The sequence below is a fragment of the Lonchura striata genome, chromosome 29, assembly GCF_046129695.1.
Source record: "Lonchura striata isolate bLonStr1 chromosome 29, bLonStr1.mat, whole genome shotgun sequence".
Classification (NCBI taxonomy): Eukaryota; Metazoa; Chordata; class Aves; order Passeriformes; family Estrildidae; genus Lonchura; species Lonchura striata.
Genome location: NC_134631.1, coordinates 5,250,219 through 5,269,446, shown reverse-complemented (window position 1 = coordinate 5,269,446; position 19,228 = coordinate 5,250,219). Strand labels below are relative to the sequence as shown.

Genomic DNA, 19,228 nt, shown 5'->3' with positions numbered 1-19,228 from the left:
CAGAAATTAATGGATAATCCTCTAGGGGTGGCAGAGAGGCTGGATGAATTTTTGGGGAACATCATCTATTCATATGATGACATCTGCGCCATTCTAAGCTCGTTATTCAACGCTGAGGAATGGGACATGATACGGCAGGCTGCTATAAATGATTGAGAACACAGGAATCCCCAGGGAGGGAGTGGCACGAGAGAAAGCCTGAACAGAGGCCATCATAAAACACGCAGGCAGAGAAGGATCAGTCTAAAATGATAGGGCTAAGGAACATGGTAATACAGGGAATTTGGGGGATGGTACCAAAGGGACAGAACATTAGTAAAGCATTGGGGGAATGCCAGGGGAGGGATGAAATACCCACCAAATGGCTGGAGAGGCTGAGAAAGAGCCTCCAAATGTATTTGGATACCTGTCGGGGCTATTCTGTTTAAAACACAATTTGGTGCTAAATCATGGGAGGACATATGGAAAAAGCTAGAAAAAATAGAAACTTGTCAAGAGAAAAGCCTCCAAGAATTGTTAAGGGAGACACAGAAGGTTTACATGAGAAGGAATGATGAAAAATAAAAAGCACAGGCAAGGATACTGGTGGCGCAATAAGGGAAGTGCAAAAACAGGAGCAGATACAAAATCCCGGAAAGCTGGCACAAACACAACAGCCCCAGGGAAAACCTAACCCCTCTCAGAAGAAAGGCATAAACAAACAGGTAAGCAGCCCTGAGTGCTTTTACTGTAAACAGAAAGGGCACTTTAAAAGAGACTGTAAGAAGAGAATGAAGGATGAACAGATCTTCCAGGAGGATTAGAGGTGTCAGGGGCTTTATAATTTGGGGTCCAGAACACCTGGAGAGCCCTTGATAAAATTAAAAATTAGACCCCAAAAACAAGAATTGGTGGTTTTGGTCAATTCAGGCGCAGAAAGAACTACAGTTCAGCGACTGCCACCTGGATGTACTAAAAGCAAGGATTCAATGGTGGTCATTGGGGCTAAAGGGGAACCCTTTAAGGTTCCGGTTTTAACAAATGTGGAAATAGAAAATAAGTTTTATCTGGGGAACATAGTACTGGTAGAAGAAGCAGATTATAATTTGCTGGGGGGGGATCTAATGGTAGCTCTGGGGATAAGCCTGATAGCACAGAACTCCCAGCTCACAGTAAGTTTATACAAAATAACCGCTGAGGACAAAAATGAGATAAATCCCAAAGTATGATTTGGGAAGAGGCGGGGAGGTTAAACACTCCACTCAGGAAGAGGCGGGGAGGTTAAACATGGAGCCAATTCACACTGAGATCCAGAGACTGGAGGATCCAATCAGGATTAAACAGTACTGCATTCCCATGAAAGGCAGGAATGGACTGAAGGCTGTAATAGAAGATCTAAGAAAGAAAGGCACATTGGAACTGTGCATGTCAAGACATTACACTCCTACCTTGGCAGTACAGAAGGCGGATGGTAATTACAGGCTGGTGCAAGATTTGAGGGTGGTAAATCTATTCTCTGTACTCACCAAACCTATTTGGACAAGCCCTTGAAAAACTCTTAAGTGAGTTTGTGCCCGTTAAAGGGACCAAATTACTACAATACGTAGATGACCTATTGGCAGCTGGACTCAGGGAGGAGGATGTGTGAGACCATAGCACTATTAAACTTCTTTGGGGAAAAAGGGTTGAAAGGTCTCAAATTGAAATTACAGTTCACAGAGCCTGAGGTCAAGTACCTAGGGCATTGGTTAACAAAAGGTAAGAAGTTGGATCCGGACAGGATAACAGGTATCATTACTTTACCCCCTCCATGAACAAAAAAGGAGGTCAGGCAGCTGCTGGGGCTTCCAGGATACTGCAGGCAATGGATCGAGGGATATAGTGAGAAGGAAAAGTTTCTTCATGAAAAGCTTATCACGGACAAGCTAAAGTAGACAGAGCAGGATGAGGAGGGTTTCAAGAAATTAAAAGAAATCCTCGCGGCAGCTCCAGAGTTGAGCCTCCCTGATGTAAAGAAACCTTTTCAGCTGTTCCTGGACATCAGTAATCACACTGCCCATGGGGTTTTAACGCAGGATTGGGCAGGGGCCAAGAAGCTGGTGGGGTATGTATCAAAGCTTTTAGATCCTGTAAGCAGGGATCTTACAAGCAATTGCAGCAGTGACAGTATTGGTGGAGGAGGCTAAGAAGGTGACTGTTACAGAATTTCTGAGAGAGAGGGCATGATTTATGTCTGGAGTGAGAACTGAGCTTCCCCTCAGTCTAGGCCACAGATTTGGGGCTTGTGAGGCCTTCCAGCCTCTGACGCAGTTAGAAATTAAGAGCTTGTGGCGCAGTTAGAAATTGTATTAAGGTGTGATGCGAAGCACTGGGCTGTCTGGGTGTAAAGTAGTATAGGTTTATAGTGTAAGGTTTAGGCCACTTTAAGACAAAGGTAAACAATGTTAGCTTGCCAATGAGAGTGCTTTGTAAACTATAAACTATATAGAAGTGTATAAAAACTGCCATCTTCTCTCGAATAAATGGAGAACGTTGCATTAATCATATTGGTTGGATGTGTGTTCTGTCCTGTCCAGCTTCCCGTTATCCGAGGTCCCTGGTCGCAGGTGACCGTCGGGGCATTCTGCAGCAAAAGGCTGACAAGTGGCCAACTGACGCCAGGCTCCTACAGTATGAGGCTGTATTAATCCACTCCCAGGATTTGGAATTGTGAACTACCTCGGTGCAAAATCACGCGCGATTCCTGACTGGGGAAGCCGCAGGAGTGCCTTCCCATGACTGCGCAGAAGTGGTGGAGCTGCAGATCAAAATAAGGCCAGATTTAGAAGAAGGTGAAAAATGGCTTCTGGGTGGTTCTGCAAGGGTCATAGATGGGAAAAGGAAATCAGGATATTTCCTGATGGCAAAACCAGGGAGGTAGTGGAATCAGGACCCCTGAATCCCGGATGGTCAGCACAAGCTTGTGAGTTGTACGCAGTATTGAGGGCCCTGTGGAAATTAGAAGGGAAAAAAGGAACAATTTTTACAGATTCAAATTATGCATTTGGGGTGGTACACATATTTGGAAAGATTTGGGAAGAACAAGGGTTACTCAATACTCAGGGAAAGAGGCTAGTGCATGAAGAAATAATCAGGCAAATCTTAAAGGTTATAAGGGGGCCAGAGGCAATTGCCATAGTCCACGTGAAAGGGCACCAGACAGGAATGCAGTTCAGGACCCAAGGGAACAATTTAGCAGACAAAGAGGCCAAAAGCATGCCTCTAATGAAGGTAAGTACCCCAGGAATCGAAGAAGGGGAGGTTCAGGAATATCCTCCCCACCCCTTCCTGAAGGAAATCGAGGGGTACAAGAAGATAGGAGGCCAGATAGAAGGAGGTAAGTGGAAATTGCCAGATGGGAGGGAGCTGTTGTCTAAAGACTACAGCAGAAACATCCTGAGGAGATTACATCAACAAACACACTGGGGATTCCAGGCCCTGGCAGAGCAATTCCCTGGATTCTTCGGGTGCAAGGGGATTTATGAACTGGTAAAACAAGAGGTGCAGGGGGGTATGATTTGTCAAAAGATTAATCAGGCAAAAACACGGCAGCTGGCACTGGGAAGTCACCCAGTGGCATACAGACCTTTCAAAAGGATTCAGGTAGATTTTACTGATCTGCCTAAGGTGGGGAGATATAAATTTTTATTGGTAATAGTGGACAAACTAACCCACAGGGTAGAAGCCCTCCTGAGCTCTCAGGTGATGGCTCAGACAGTATCAAAATTTCTACTAGAAGAAATCATACCCTGATATAGGTTAGTAAAATACATAGATGCGGACCAGGAGACACACTTCCCCTCAAAAATTATTAGACAACAAGCCAACGCTCTGGGGATCCAGTGGGAATACCACACCCCATGGCATCCTCAGAGCTCTGAACAAGTTGAAAGGATAAATCAAACATTAAAGGTTCAATTAGCAAAATTGATTCTGGAAACAAAAATGTCCTGGTTAGAGCGCCTCCCCTTAGCCTTGCTGAATATCCAGACCATGCCTCACTCTGAGACTGGAGTGTCACCTTTCAAAATGCTGTATGGGATGCCATATGAACATGGCATGCCAGTGGGGCATCCGAGGATAGAAGATGCACAGACACAGCCGTATCTCATAGCCATAAGTAAGAATCTGCAGGAATTGCGGAAGCAGGGAATAATAACACAAGGTGCCCCTTTAGGTTTTTCCACACATAAAGTACAACCTGGGGACAAAGTGCTCATAAAAACGTGGAGAGAAGCCCCACTGACAGCTGACTGGGAAAGCCCTTTTCTCGTCCTCTTAACCACAGATACAGCAATACAAACAGCAGAAAAGGGGTGGACACACGCATCCCGAGTGAAGAAGGTTGAGCACCAGGAAGAGATGCCAGAGTGCAAAGTCACTTCTCCTCCTGGGGATTTGAAGATAACCTTGTGGTGGCCAAGTAAATGACTGACAGGGATCTGATAAGATGCACTGAACCTCATTGTGAATGTTATCCATTTGTATATTTCAAATGTGAGTATTGTAACAAGGTTTGGGTCACACACTGTAGAAGGGAATATTGGCCAAAGAGTTTACGTGGTAAGTGCCTAGAAGGGGAACTAGCCATATCTTAGAGCTGTGGGTCTCAGATTCAGTCAAAGAAAGAAACTGAGAGTTTCTAGCCAGACAAAAAGCTGGGAAAGAGCTGGGAAAGAATGTAAATAATGCTTTATTTCTCTTGTTTTTCACATTGTTTATAGTTAAGTTCTATCACTGTGCGTCAAGCACTTTGCCCCAATGCTCTGGATTGTTTTCACTTCAGAACAAATAGATTTGATCCTTGCTAAGCTCTGTATAAAAGAGGTGTGTATTTTGAATAAATGGGAGTTTTACTCTCAGCAGCCTTCTGAGTCAAGTCTATTCATTCCCATCCTGCCTCGACAGCAACAAGAGCTTGCCACAAGCCTAGGAATAATCAAAGCAGACTCTGAGATCTGCTTTCATTTGTTTCAAAATAGGCTAAGGGGAAAATTGAGATCAAAAGCTCAAATCATTACTGTTGAGTGCCGGAGGTTAAATAAAGTACCCTGCAGTGCAGATACAGTTAAACTACCGAGGTAGAGCATCTTTAAACGGAGGTATGCAGCTCAGTCCAGGTATGACACCACAGAAGACTATTCTTGCTGCCGAGAAAATGGTTTACCTCACCACTGGTGGCAACCCAGTGGGCACAGGCAAAGGCAGAGGAATAATAATCGTGGGGATCCTGATCAATCTGAGTCCAGCAATGTGCCTCAAGACCAGCACGCGTTGCACTGACTGGCCCAGCACAGAGGTGTGAGGCCCCGGTGAAGGTGCGGGCTCTGCATACAGACTGTCCGGAGAGCACACGGGGAATCGGAGGCTCCGACAGCCCCAGCCCCAAGGAACTGCGGCAAGGGTAAGATAAGCGGGCACTGTCCCATAAACGGCACCCAGCAGGGGATACGCAAGCTAAAAGAAAGAATAAGGTGTTACTCACAAAGGGCGACCCCCAAGGACAGGCAGTCAGAGCACAAGGAACATAAAAGAAATGTTGAACAGATATCTGTCCCAATCTGTGATAAATGTAACCACACAGTATGGACTGGGGGAAGGATGGAGTCAGTGTTTGTAGCATACTTTCAGGCTAACCCACTGTGTTATGACAATAACCACTTGGGAATGTGTGTTATGGGTGGACAGACATACTGGGTCAGGAAGAACTTAAAATATGAGACCAAGATGTCCCTCAAAAATGAGCCAGTTATCTTGGACCTTTTAGAGGATTAGGATGACCGTGTTTGTTTGCAATATGACAGGATGTTCTGCTTTTCAAGAACAAAGAGCGAGTGGACCCGGAGAGCAAAATTAAACAGGTATCACAGGAACTAAAAAGACAAGAGGCAGAGATGAGAAAAAGAAGGATGGAGCAAGAAAGGCTGAGAACCCTAAGCGAGCAATATGATCAGCTCAAAAAACAATATACCAGTTGGAGTTTCCCTGCCTCCAATCAAAACCTATTTGTGGATCTGATGCAAGAAACTGCAACAGAATTGGGGCTGTCCAATTGCTGGATCTGCAGAGGGCTCAAGTCTGCAGAGAAGTGGCCTTGAAAAGGTGAGAGCTTAGCTCTAGATCAACTCCTGAAATGGGATAATGCTATAATTGGGACATTTTGCATTAGCAGGGAGGGAAAGGAGCACACTGAAATGGTGGGATACACTTCATGTCTGTCCACTCCAACAGTAAATTCCCTTAACAAAAGCAGAATCTGGCAGCCAGAAATCCCTACTGGAGTACTCCAGTACCTAGTAGGTACCTAGTAGGGTACTGGAGCTGGGAAAAAGGCACTAAATGTGAATGGAGAGAAAAAAATTGAACACTGCTGGAACAAAGGCTCTGGAGCTAACCCTTACCAATCCTTAGATGAATTGAGAGGATTCTGGAGTAAACCCAAAAACACAAAAGTCAGGTGGAAAGCCCTGAATGGTTTATATTGGATTTGTGGGAAGAAAGCATACAGCAAACTACCTCAGTGGTGGAGAGGATCATGCACTATTCAATTGATCAGACATGTTTTCTTTACCCTACCTCAATCAGAACACAGCTCACTAGGGGCCCCCTTATACGAAACTTTGAGCAGAAGAAGAAGGGATTTGAAAAAGAAATTCCCTATCTTTGGTGGGGGTCAGACCTGGGGCGAGAAGTGGCCAGCAGAAAGAATAATAGAGGATTATGGTCCTGCAACATGGGCCCAGGATGAAAGCTGGGGGTATAGGACCCCAATTTATCTGCTAAACCAACTAATAAGACTTTGGGCAGTGGTAGACATGGTCTCTAACCACACCTCAAATGCCCTTGAGCTGTTGTCTAAACAACACTCCCAAATGAGGGCCTTGGTGTATCAAAACAGAATAGCCCTGGACTATTTACTAGCAGAGGGAGTAGGGGTCTGTGGAAAGTTTAATGAATCATAATGCTCTATAGAGATTGATGACTATGGAGAAACCATCAGAGGCCTGTGACAGAAATTAAAAGGGTAGCACATGTCCCAGTATCAAAATGGAACTCCGTACTCCAAGCATCCTGGTGGGATCATCTGTTTGATGGAGCATGGTGGAAAAAGGTAATATTTTTTTATATTGTGTTCAATAGCTGGGATCATATTCCTACCCTGCCTGATACCATGCTTTATCAGGTCGATACACTCAGTAGTGCAGGGTATGCAGGTGGCTGCCATGCCCACAGACCCAGAATGTGCTATGGGAAAAACAAATCAGGTATCAAAAATAATGAAATTGGGGGAGGAAAATCTACACGGTAGGGCAGCAGATGCTTTGGCCAGATTCAAAGAGCAGATACAGGGAGAAGGGGATGTCTACAAATTGTACCAGGGAATTCCAAGACAAGAGTGGGATAATAAGCCTTGAGGGAACTAAGAGGTTTATTTCCTTCTTATAAAGAACTAGGAAATGGGATAGTAGTATAGGGTAGAAGTAAAGTCACACATAATTATGTAGAAAGTTTAGAAAGCAGGAATTACTATGTTTATGTAGAAGGGGAAGGATTGTTTTGTGTATATGGGATAATTCATGCCGATAAAAATTGCCATATATATTTTATGTATGTATTGGTAAGAAATACCCTTATAAAAAGATTTTTAAGCACACAAGTCAGTGTCGGGGATTGCATCACAGTGTTGAAACCACCTGGACAAGAGGAAGGAGATCTTCATTTACAAATGAATGAATGTGGCCAGCCCAAAGATGGGTGTTCCCCAAGGTGATCCACCAGGATGATGAATACCTGATAAACATCTAAGACTGAGATAGCTGGAGCCCATCTGTGAGATACATCTCGATACTGGATTACTGGATTCCTGGATTCTGGGAACACATCGTGGATGTTTATCACTCCCCGGCCATGGTTCTGTTCAGCTCCTTGCAGAGAAAGAACTCCACAGGAATATGTGCAGTCCTGAAAGGAAGGAAAGGGACTCTGCCTCGGGCAGGACAGTCGGTGTGAAACAGAGGGGACCCTCTGCTGTAGCGATCAGACCTGTGTCTCCCCCAGCACCAGTACCCAGGCTCTGCACTGACCCTTTTTGAATGGATTGTGGCTCTTCTTTTTTTTTTCTCTAAATTTATACTTTGATCATTTAATAAATTTTCGTTAATTAATAAATTGGAGCATTCATTTATCACAAAGGTGATACTTAAACTCATTAACATTTAATAGTGTGTTTAAAAATATGCTTTAAAAAGAAAAAATAAAAGCAGCATATTCTGGGGTGGCCGCATATGAGTCATCCAATGGCTGCTCTGGAAGAGAATTTTCCTTCCCGCAGCCTGGAGAGGAGCTTAAGAAATGCAAATTAACAGTGCTGGGGTAAAGCATGGACAATGTATTTGGGTTTCTTGCCTGGGGCTGGAATTGGGCTGATTCCCTCTGCCCCCTCATCCCAAACTCCGCCATCTCCCACAGATGGAATTTGCACACCTGAAGGCAGAGCCCGTGGTGAGGATCTCTGACTCTGCAACAGAAATGGCTGAAGCTGCAAAGGGAAACAGCAAATTGAGAATGTTGGGAAAACTTCACTAAAATAAGGGGGGGATCATCCCTCTGCCCACTCCAACATATGCTGTCACTGTCTATGTTTTATAGGGTGGATTAGAGCAATGGGGTTTTTGCTACCACAAGTTCAGAAAAATCAGTTAGAATACAAGTATTTGATGTTTACATTAGAGAAAATCAGTCAATTGATGCAGCCCTGGCTCCCGAGGGAGTGCCAAAAATGGAAAAAACAAAACGGCTACCAGAATAAATTCTACAACACCACAGACCAGCCCCTGGGAACCCTATGAAACTCATATCAGGAGCCACAGAACCCATTTATCATTTCAATGGCATCATTAAATTACAAGCTGTCCTCCAAATAAGAACCAACCAGACAACTCCAGCTCCTGACCTTCCTGCTGACCAAGCCACTGAAATGAGGAACACAACATTTCACCAGGGGATGGGATCAGATTATCTGTTAGCAGAAAAAGGAGGAGTTTATGGAAAACTAAATTACTCAAACTGCTCCTGGCAAAGAGATGACCAAGGAAAACTGGTGAAAAAGATGAGAAAGGAAATAAGAAAGCAGCTCATGTTCTGACCCAAATGTGGAAAGGATGGGAATGGGACACGATTTTGTGCTGCACTGGCAGACCATGGGTTAAACGAATGTTGCTTCTCCTCTTCTGTGCTGCAGCAACTCTCATCTTTTTACCATGCTCCACACCTTGGCAGTGCAGCTCATCCAGCAGCTGAGCCAGGGCATGCAGGTGGCAGCCAGGCCTCCTGATCCACAAACGGCTACAAAAGGACAGGGAATGAGGGCACCGAGAATAATCCCAAAACCAAAGAGGACCCGGGAAGAATAAAACAGAGTCAATGAGTGAATCTGCCAGGAGATAGGACCGGGCACTTGTAGAAAAGGAAGTAACGGGAGAAACCATCAGTTCCAATAAATGTTACAAATTGACGCAGACAGCTGCTCAAAGTGCCGCTACATTCCCGAACTTCGAGGAGAAGAACAAAGACTTAACAGAGCCATGAATATCGGCTGTTCTACAAAAGGAGGGTGCACATTAACGAGGACAGGCAGCAGGCGCATCGGGAAGTCGGAACCTTCCAAGGAACTCAGCCGGTGGGCAAAGGCAGAGGGAGATGCGGCCGGGAAAATGAGGATAAAAAGGAGGCTGCGGGCTACAAGCACGGCAGAGAGCGCACGGCAAATGCCCCACGGCCTCTGCCCCTGCTCGGCAATAAAGTCACTTTGACAGGACTCCTCGCTCTCCCCCGGGCACACGAACCTCCGGCGACGGGAATTTCCCCGCCCGCTGCCGGCCGCGGGGCAGCCCCTCTGTCCTACCCACAGCAGCCGGGCCGAGCCAGCGCTGCTCCGGCAGCGGCTCCTGCCCGGCCCCGGCGGGAAGGAGACCGCGGGCAGCCGCTCCCGCAGCGCCCTCAGCCCGGGGCCGGCACGGGCCGGACACGGCACCGGCGAGCCGCCGGAGCCCCCTGCCGCCCCCTCCGCCCGCAGCCGGCCCCGAGCCCCCGCAGAGCCCAGCGCGGCTCCCACCTGCGCCGGGGCCGCCTCCGAGCTCCGCCGCCGCCGCCTCACCGCGCTCCGGCCGCTGCCGCCGCTGCCGGGCCCGCACAGCCGCTCGGCCAATGGCGGCGCTGCGCGGCCACGGCCGCCCTCAGCCCGCCGCCGGGGCCGCGCCGCGCCCCGCTCCCACCAATCAGCGCGCCGCAACCGCGACTGACGGCACCGGCGGCCAATGGCAGCGAGCTCGGGGCGGGCTCTGCGCACGGCCCCGCCTCGCCCCGCGCTCTCGGCGCCCCCGGGCTGCGTGAGGGGAAAGCCGGAGATGAGGAACAGCCCCGGCACGGGCCCGGGCCGAGCCGGGATTGAGCTGCCCACACAAACAAACTTCTCCGCGCCTCCCGCCACGGCTTTCCCGGCTCTGCGCCTCCCGTGCCTCCGCCTCTGCGGGAAGCCCAGGAGCCTCACTTCTCCTGCCCCTCGTTAGCGCATCAGTGCTTCGCTTTGATTTCCCCCGAAAAGGGAAACCTGCCCCAAGCCCTGTGGGTGGGTGGGGCAGGGGAGAGATTTCTGGCGGAAAACTCCAAAGACTCGGAGCAGGAGAAGGAGAAGTCAGTGCAGAGCCTTAAATGCAGCTTTCCCCACGCCTCCCTGCTCCCAGCTGCACCTCCTCCCCCGGCAGGGCAGGAGACAGGGAATGGGGCCATGCTCAGCTCATCCCCCGGGGCTTCTCCCTCTGCTCAGGGACAGGAGTCGTTCCCTGCTGCACCCTGCGCTCTCTCCCGGCCGAGACTTCTCCAGGAACTTCTCGGAGCGGAGTCCATCCCCTGGGCACAGCCCCCTCCGAGTGCTGCAGCGTGGGTCAGAAGTAGCAGTGACTAAAGGTCCTGTTTCCTCTGCTGTGCTCCCGTCCTTGTTCCTCCTCAGTGTTCAGGCTGGGCTATGGGGTGTCCCTGTTTGCTGCATTTTCAGAGCTCCTCCTGGAGCCTTTGGGCAATAGGCTGTGCCCTGGGAGGGTTCTTTGTGCTCCTTTGTGACCCAGGAGAACCTTCCGGGCGGTTTCTGCGTGAGCTGCTGCTGTGATGTCACAGGAGCACTGCCACGTCCCCGAGGTGCTCCCGTGGCTGTGGGACACGGAGGCCTCAGTGTCCCCAGTGGCTCTGGGCACTGCTCCTTGCCGGAGGATCCTCCTGCCCGAGGCATTCTCAGCACCAGCCCAGCCCTGACGGGTGTCCTTGTGTGCTTGCAGGGCTGCAGTCTGCAGGCGTGTGCAGCGCAGCCAAAATGATCCAGCACGTGGCTGCTGCAGTTTGCATGCTGTACTCTGTGGCTTATTCGGGCTATTTTTTAACCCACTTGGCACGTAAGTTGAGGTTTTCCCTCGCTGCTGTGGCTTTGGGCTTGCTGTGTGCTTTCTGTTCTTCCTCTGGACCCGAGCTGACTTTGTAACCAAATGGCCATGAAGGCACCATTGCTTTGGGAGAGCTCCTGCCAGCAGCTGCAGCTGAAAAAGGGGGTGTCTGCAGCCAGCGGGGCGTGCACAGCATTTGCAATGAGCCCTGGGGGGTTCTGTTCCCTCCAGCGGGGAGTCTGTGGCAGCAGAGCCGGGAACTCCCTGCCCAGCCAAGAACTGACCCAGCCCAGCATTTTGTGCTGTTCTCTTGCTGTGGGAAGGGACTGTGGCTCCTGGAGGGACGCTGGGAAAGCAAAATGCTCTCTCGTGGTTGCCCTGCTCCGTGGCATTTCCCACCACAGGCAGTTTTTTCCTGACAGCATCTGGTTCATGTTCCCTCTCCCGTTGCAGGGCACCTCATGTGTGGATTCCGAGCAGCTCCTCCTCCGGTGAGTGGGAAAGGAACCTTTGGTGTTTGGAATTGTGCAACAAGCTGTGAGCTCGGCGTGTGGCAGCCGAGTGCCAGCCTGGGAGGCTGAAGAAAAGTTCCTGTCAGAGTCTTTGCAGCAGCAGCAGCAAAGGGATCCCCAGCAGATTTCTCCTTTTCTGCTGCTGATCTTCTGAAGAGGTCTGGTTTTGCAGGCAGAGGATTGCTTGCTGGCTTTAGCCACAGTGGAATATGGAATTCCCAACAATAAGTGGCAATGTCGACTTTAGCCCATTGTTAGTTTGAACAGCTCCAAACCCAATTTCTGCTTCGTGCAGCTGGATGTGCAGCTGAGGATGAATAAGGTGATCACTGAGATAGAACTTCCCGTCCCTCACGCTGCCGTCTGTCCACAGGGCACAAAAGCAGCACCAGCCCCTCCTCTGGCTCCCTCTGCTTCCCAAGAGGAGGCCAAAGAGGAGGAAGACAGCAGTGAGCTCCCCGCTGTTCTGGGGGACGCTGGTGAACTTCCCTCGGTGCCGGGAGATGACAGTGAACTTCCCGCTGCTCTGGGAGACGAGGGCGAACATCCCGCGCTGTGGGAATACAGCGGCGAGGCTCCCGCGGCGTGGGACAAGGACAGTGGACATCTCCCGGCGTGGGACGAGGGCGGTGGATGTCTCCTGGTGCGGGACGAGGATGGCCAAGCCCCCATGGTGTGGGATGAGGACAGAGGACATCCTGTGCCTTGGGAAGAGGAGGCTGAACTTCTCCCAGCATGGGAAGAGGACAGTGAACGTCCTGTGGCTTGGAAAGATGATGGCAAACCTGCAGCGTTTTGGGAAGAGGATGGAGAATCTCCCTGTGCTTGGGAAGAGGATGGAGAACCTCCCAGTGGTTGGAAAGAGGACACTGATTCTCCCTGTGCTTGGGAAGAGGACACTGAATCTCCCTCCCCTGTGGGATCCTGGGCTGAAGGTTCTGACAGCAGCACAGCCCTGCAGCCAGAGGGGAGAGGGGAGTGGTGCCTGGTGCAGCTGAGTACGTCTGCTCTGTTCCTGTGTTCAGAGCAGGGGCTGTGTGTGTGTCTCGGCATCAGCTGCAGCCAGCGTTGCTCTGCAGCTGAATGTCACAGGGGCATTTATTGTCCTTCCCCAGCTGAGACCAAGGGGCTCACGGCCCCAGGGAGTGGGGCTGCATTCTGGCTCTGCTCTGGCGGGGTCTCGCTCTGGTAGGGAGCCTCTTCCACGTGGTTTCTTTCAGGGAACATCGTGAGCGTGGAGGAGCCTGCCGAGAAATACCTGGAAGTGGAGCAGATTGGCCAAGGGTAAGTGCACGGCAGCTACTTCTGCACAAGCAGCCCAGGGGTTGTGCTGGTGCAGGATCAAGGGAGAAGTCAGGAGAGCTCCAAACAACTTCAGACACTGGAGTGTCATCCTGCTGTCTCTCAGTCCTGATCAGAATTGAGAAGTGTGGTCAGAAGGAGCCGTCACAGGCCCCTGAGGCTGGCAGTGTCCTGCCTGCAGCAAGGAGCAGGACCTGGAAGATCTTCTGTGTCTGGAACTGGATTGCCTAAAAGAGCCACTCACCATCTGGTGACTGTCAGACAACAGTTCTCAAGGAGATTTCTTTCAAATATTTTGCTTCATAAAATATCCTCCAGTCAGCATTAACAACCTAATGGTTTGGAAACAGGAACCAGAGATGAACTAATGAGTGCTCTATTCTAGCACAGCTCGTAGACCCCATACATTCAGCAACAGACACAGAGCTGATGCACTTTGGGGGAAAATGCATCACCTGCCTGATGGCAGGGCCCTTGTGGATCCTGCAGGTCTTAGGCAGGAAATGGAAAAGGATGAAATGCATTCTTTTCCAGTTCTTTAGACACCCATTGCTCACTTCAGGTTTTGAACTAAAGCAATTCTGTGTGGACATTTGGGATTTGCTCCAGCCCAATTCCTTCATGTTGGGTCTTAGTTTTCCCTTGGACACCTGGCATGGCAGAGGGCTGGTGGCTGCTGCGCTGTTGTTGCAAGGGTCAATGCACCCAGGTGTTTGTGAGCGCTGCAGGCAGCAGAGATCTCCTGTCTGGGCTGGCTTTCACTCCCAGGGCCTCAAGCGCTGCTTCTTTCTTCTCTGCTGTTTTGTCTCCAGGGCTTTCGGAACCGTTTCCAAAGGACTCGACAGGGCCACTGGAGGAGAGGTCAGTGCCAACATGCCCAGCACGTCTGGCAGCTCTGCAGGGCTCTCCCCTCTGCTGGGAGCTGTGGCTGCAGCTCTGGGGGCCAGCAGAGCTTTCCTGCACAGGCTGCTCCTCTGAAGGCAGAGCAGTGTCAGCCTGCAGAGCACAGCTGGGACACACTTGGTCCTTCTGGAGTGCCCAAAGGGATGCAAGGAGGGCAGCGGTGTCTGTCAGAGAAGGACACGCTGGCTTGCTCTTCATATCTAAAAGTGTGAATGGATCAGGGCTGGAGACTGAGGCCCAATTTATCTTCACCCCAGCCGCAGACAGGAACACTATTTAGCAGTTTTTCTATCCTACCTTTCATCTTCAAAGGGTACCTCAAGGATTAATTAGGGGGAGATCCTGCTTTGGCTCAATTTGGGGCTGTAGTTCCACTTCAGCTGTCCACAGAGAGAGAGGGAGAGAAATGAGAAGATGGATGTCCAGAGCAAAGCTCTCTCTTAAACCCTGCAGTTGTGTTTGGGTCTGGGGTCAGTGACAGCCTGTGACAGGGATCACCTGAGCAATGGATGTGTGTGTTTGCTTTGTTGTGCAATCCCAAACAAAGCAGCTGCATCTGAAATCATGACCAAATCCCATGGAATTGCTAAAGGGTTCCTGGCTGTCTTGCTCTGTTTTCACAGAACCAGAATTACCTCCTGCTTGCAAAATGTGTTTGAATAATAATGAGAGTGTTGAGGCCATTTGAGAAGACTGTAGGTGCAGAGAATGTGGTTAGAGCTTGGAGGCTGACAGCTGAGGGGCCATTTCTGCAGAGCTTGCAAGGCCAAATGTCTCTGGCCGTGTGTCCTGTAAGCAGCCCCAGCGAGCAGAGCAATGGGCTGTGGGAGTGGCCCTTGCTGAGCTCTGGTGCCCATCCCAGGGCAGTTTGGCACAGCCCGGCTCCGTCGCTCCAAAAAGCCTCGCCCCGTGTTGGCTGTGGCCTCCTGCCACAGACTCCTCCAGTTAAAGATCTGCAATGTCCCCTCAGGTGGCCATAAAGAAAATGAGTCTCAGAGGGCAGAACAGGGAACACGCTGTGAATGAGCTCCTGTTCCTGAAGGACAAGAAGAACCCCAACATTGTCAACTCTTTGGACAGGTGAGTGCTCCAGGCCTCACCCCGTGCACGGGCCCTGCCTCAACCTTTCCTGGCACCCGTAGTCTGTAGCCTGTTTTGAAAATGCCTGACCCAGCCGTATCTTCCCAAAACAGCAGCCTGGCAGTTCGCTCCCTCCGTGTGCTTTGGTTGCTTTGGTTTGGTTTTTCCTTCAAGCTGACCCCGTTTTTTGTGTCTTACAACAAGTGCTGATAAACCACAGCAGAAATTATTTCCCTTGGCTTCTTCTTCCCAGCCCTTTTCCATTGCTGCAGATGCCAGGAAGACCAGGGCCTTGCTTCCAGAAATGCCTCATTTGCCCATTTTGCACTGGCCTTGCCTGTTTCTGAAGGGACTTTCTGAAAGGTTTTCTGATTGCTTTTGTCCCAAGTGCTGCACGGCCTCCTCCCCTGGATAACCCTGGGAGTTGTGTTGCCTTGTTCTGCAGGGAATGGTGGAACTGATGAGCTCAGAAGCTGGACCAGCTGGGGGCCAGTGTTGTGGTTCCACGCTCATCTGGGCTGTTGCTAAACTGCTTTTTTCACCTGCTTTCCATCTAAGGCCTCTCCTTTCTCACAGGTGTCTCTTCCTTTAGACTGTGCAGATTCCAAGGGCTCTGCAGCCTGGCAGGAATGTCTCTCCATCTGATTCTGTCCTCATGGACAAGTGACCTGGAAACAAAACTCTACTCCAGGCTTTTCCATGGGGGAATTGAGCACTGCACATTTGTCTCCATGCCACTGCTTTCCTCTTCCAGCTTCCTTGTTGACGGAGATCTCTGGCTGGTGATGGAATACATGGATGGAGGAACTTTGCAGGACGTTGTCAGACAGACACGCATGGCTGAAGGAGAGATGGCAGCTGTCAGTCGGGAGGTGAGGGATCCTGCCTGTGGCTGCCACGGCTTGGGCACGATGGTCCTTCCACACAGGCTTGAGAACAGGAGTGGCTCCATGCTCAGGGCTCTGTTTCTCTGTTATTTTTATGAGCTGGAGAAGAAAGAGCCTCTGCAGTGAACGGCCTGCCAGCATCGCTGCACTTCTGCTCTGTTCTTGCTCTCTTTCCTGCTGTTGTGGCACTCTCTGTCTGTTCTGGATTTGATGTGCTGTTCTCAGCTTTGCCCTGAACCGTTTGCCAGGAGCCTGTCTGCTCTGCACTCCTGGCCTGTCACAGCAAAGCTGCTGCTGGCAGAATTCCGACCTGTCCTTTCTTGTGTGATAGATTCCAGCCATTGGTTTTTGTCCTGGTGTTTCTTGTTCTCTCTCAGTGCCTGCAGGGCCTGGATTTCCTCCATGCGAACCGGGTGATCCACAGAGATCTGAAGAGCTCCAACATCCTCCTGGGCATGGCCGGCTCTGTCAAGCTGGGTGGGTGTTCCTGGCCACGCACAGCGCTCCCGGGTGCGGCTGTGGGGCTGTGGGGCCAGAGGGGCAGGAGTTGGAATCTAAAGCTTCAAGGGAATCAGTAAAAGCCACTGCACGAAAGCTGAGGGTTTCTTTAAGGGTCCAGTTCCACCTTCCCTTGGCTACAGCCCTGAGGACTTTTCCAGCTGACTTCACTACTGCATTCTCAGACTGAGAGTGGGGAGTCTTGGTGCTCGGTTTCCTCATTCCAGCTGCCTTTGACAGTGTTTGTTTCTGTCCTCAGCTGATTTTGGCCTCTGTGCTCAGCTCAGCTCTGAGCAGGACCGGCGCAGCTCCATGGTGGGCACTGCTCACTGGATGGCCCCAGAAGTTGTGACCAGTTCTCCTTATGGCCCCAAGGTGGACATCTGGTCCTTTGGCATTGTGACCATTGAGATGGTGGAAGGAGAACCTCCTTACTTCAAGGAAACGAGGGTCATGGTAAGAGGCAAATTCTCCAGGGGCTGCAGAGCCCTGTGAGCACAGGGTGACCCTGCACTGGGAGCAGCAGCTGGAGGTTTCTGCACCTGGGGAAGGGAATTCCCAGAGCACTCGGGCCTCAACACAGACAAATATTCTGCAGTCTCCAGCAACAATTTGCTTTGGGATTTATGCTGTTGCAGCTCTTCTGGCTCTGAGGATGACCTGAAAATGTGAAGCAAGCGCATCAGCTCTTTCCAATGGCTGTGGCAGCACCAGGGTTTGGGTTTTTTGGTTGGCATAGGAAAATGAGCTGTGAGCAGCATCTGTGCCAGGGAGGAAAGTGCCCCTGGAGCTGGGGCTGAGAACCTGGGGTCGCTGTGAGCACCTGTGGGTGGGAAGGAAGCTGGCAGAGCGCTGAGTTTGCTTTTCCTGCAGGCTCGCGCTCTGATCCGGCACAACGGGACCCCGCAGCTGCAGGAGCCCCGGCGCCTGTCGGCTCTGCTGCGGGACTTCCTCGAGTGCAGCCTGGAGCCGGACGAGGAGCAGCGCTGGTCTGCCCAGGAGCTGCTGCAGGTGAATGCCGAGCGGCCGAGGGGAAGCAGCAGCGCCAGGGAGGGGTTTTCTGCTGGGGCCCCTCCGATAGTCTCCAGCCTCGCTGCGTTCCACACGCAAAGCAAGCAGAATCCTCGCCGGGTTTGGCTTGGCAGGGTCCTTTCGAGGGCATCTGCCCCTGGTGCCCCACAAGGAGCAGGGCCATCTTCAGGCAGGTCTGGTGCTCAGAGCCCTGCCTGGCCTGAGCTTGGATGTTCCCAGGGAGGAGGCACCTCCCACATCCCTGGGCACCTTTTGTCAGTGTTTCCCCACTCTCCTGGCAAAAAGATTCTGCCTGCGATCTAACCTGAGCCTGCTTCCCTCTCCTGAGTTTCAGACCATTTCCCTTTGTCCTGTTGCAACAGAGCCTGTGAGGAAGTTGGCTCTAGAAAGTAACAGTTCATTTCTTTCTTTTTTATTTTTTGGGCAGCACCCATTTTTATCATCAGCCAAGCCTCTCTCCAGCCTGACCCCTCTGATCACCGCAGCAAAGCAACTGAGGGAGCAGCGGAGGAGATGAAGCACTTAAGGACAGCTTTTAGTTACAGTAGTTAGTTAGGACAACTGATTAGTGATGGTAGTTAGCAGTGCTAGTTGGTTATGGTAGTTAGGACAGCCTGTTTGTTACGGCTCTTATGACAGCCTGTTTGGTATGGCAGGTTTTTGAATAAAAACTCTCTTAAGCCTCAACTCCCTTGAGGTGTCCCTTCCTCCTCCCTCTGTGACTCGGCTGCCCGGAGCAATGTGAGGGGAGAGCGGGCCCAGCCTGGCCCGGAGCTGAGCCCCAGCAGAGCCCTGGCAGAGCCCAGAGCAGCCTCGGATCTGCAGAGTCAGCCTGGGAGGAGGCGCTCGGAGCCTTCTGGGCTGCACCCGACTCTTGGTTACAAACTGCGTGTGCTGGAAAATGCCACCGGCTCTGCCAGAGGGCAGAAGGGGCCCGGGGAAGGCCCCAGTGCTCCCTGCAAGGGAAACACCTGCCCTGGGTTTGTTATAGAGAACTATGTAGTTGGTGGCTTTTGCTCTTATGTCTTGACTTCTGCAACTTATTCTTAATCACAACGATTTTGATACAGTACAGTTTGTAATCACTTTTAACTGCTTTTGCTGTAGTATAATTTGTCAGCTTTTTGTGGCCAATGCCCTGGCCCCTGTGTAGCTCATATCCTCAGAACATCATTCATGGCTGATAGTTTAGTTTGTGTACAGTGTGAAAAACATACATGATAGTTTTGCTTTTACAAAATATTGATGTGGATGCCATGTGTTGTGCATTAGAATGTTAACTTTTGCAGAAGTAGCTGTAGTTGTGAAATAACAACTAATGCTTTTATTTTTGTAACTAACTGACAGTAATAACTCAGAGGTATTTGTGAAACAGCCGATGTTGATTTAAAGTACTTGTGGAAGTAGCTAAAACCGTCTGCATGGCCAGATAACATTTAAGGAACGGGTGTGATGAGGACCCTGCCGCTGACCCTTCGACTGTCAGGAACTGTCTCCTGCTGATGTGGGAACCCAGGTGTCCCAGGGTGAGGTTCTGGCGTTTGTATCCCCAATCGTGGGTTCT

General features: G+C 50.6%; 2 protein-coding genes across 2 annotated transcripts in view; both read left to right on the top strand.

Annotated features, from left to right (window-relative positions):
- The window catches only part of LOC144247624 (uncharacterized), a 1,666,419-nt gene that overhangs the window by 698,136 nt on the left and 949,055 nt on the right, over positions 1 to 19,228 (top strand). The window lies entirely within an intron of this gene.
- LOC144247603 (uncharacterized) lies at positions 1,267 to 18,181 on the top strand. Its single transcript, XM_077788895.1, has 14 exons — positions 1,267 to 1,450; positions 3,158 to 3,355; positions 3,992 to 4,138; positions 11,349 to 11,462; positions 11,904 to 11,941; positions 12,336 to 12,635; positions 13,155 to 13,246; positions 14,077 to 14,125; positions 15,138 to 15,247; positions 16,002 to 16,119; positions 16,512 to 16,611; positions 16,892 to 17,088; positions 17,506 to 17,643; positions 18,092 to 18,181. Exons 1-14 carry the CDS (start codon positions 1,267 to 1,269, stop codon positions 18,179 to 18,181), a joined length of 1,875 nt encoding a protein of 624 aa, XP_077645021.1.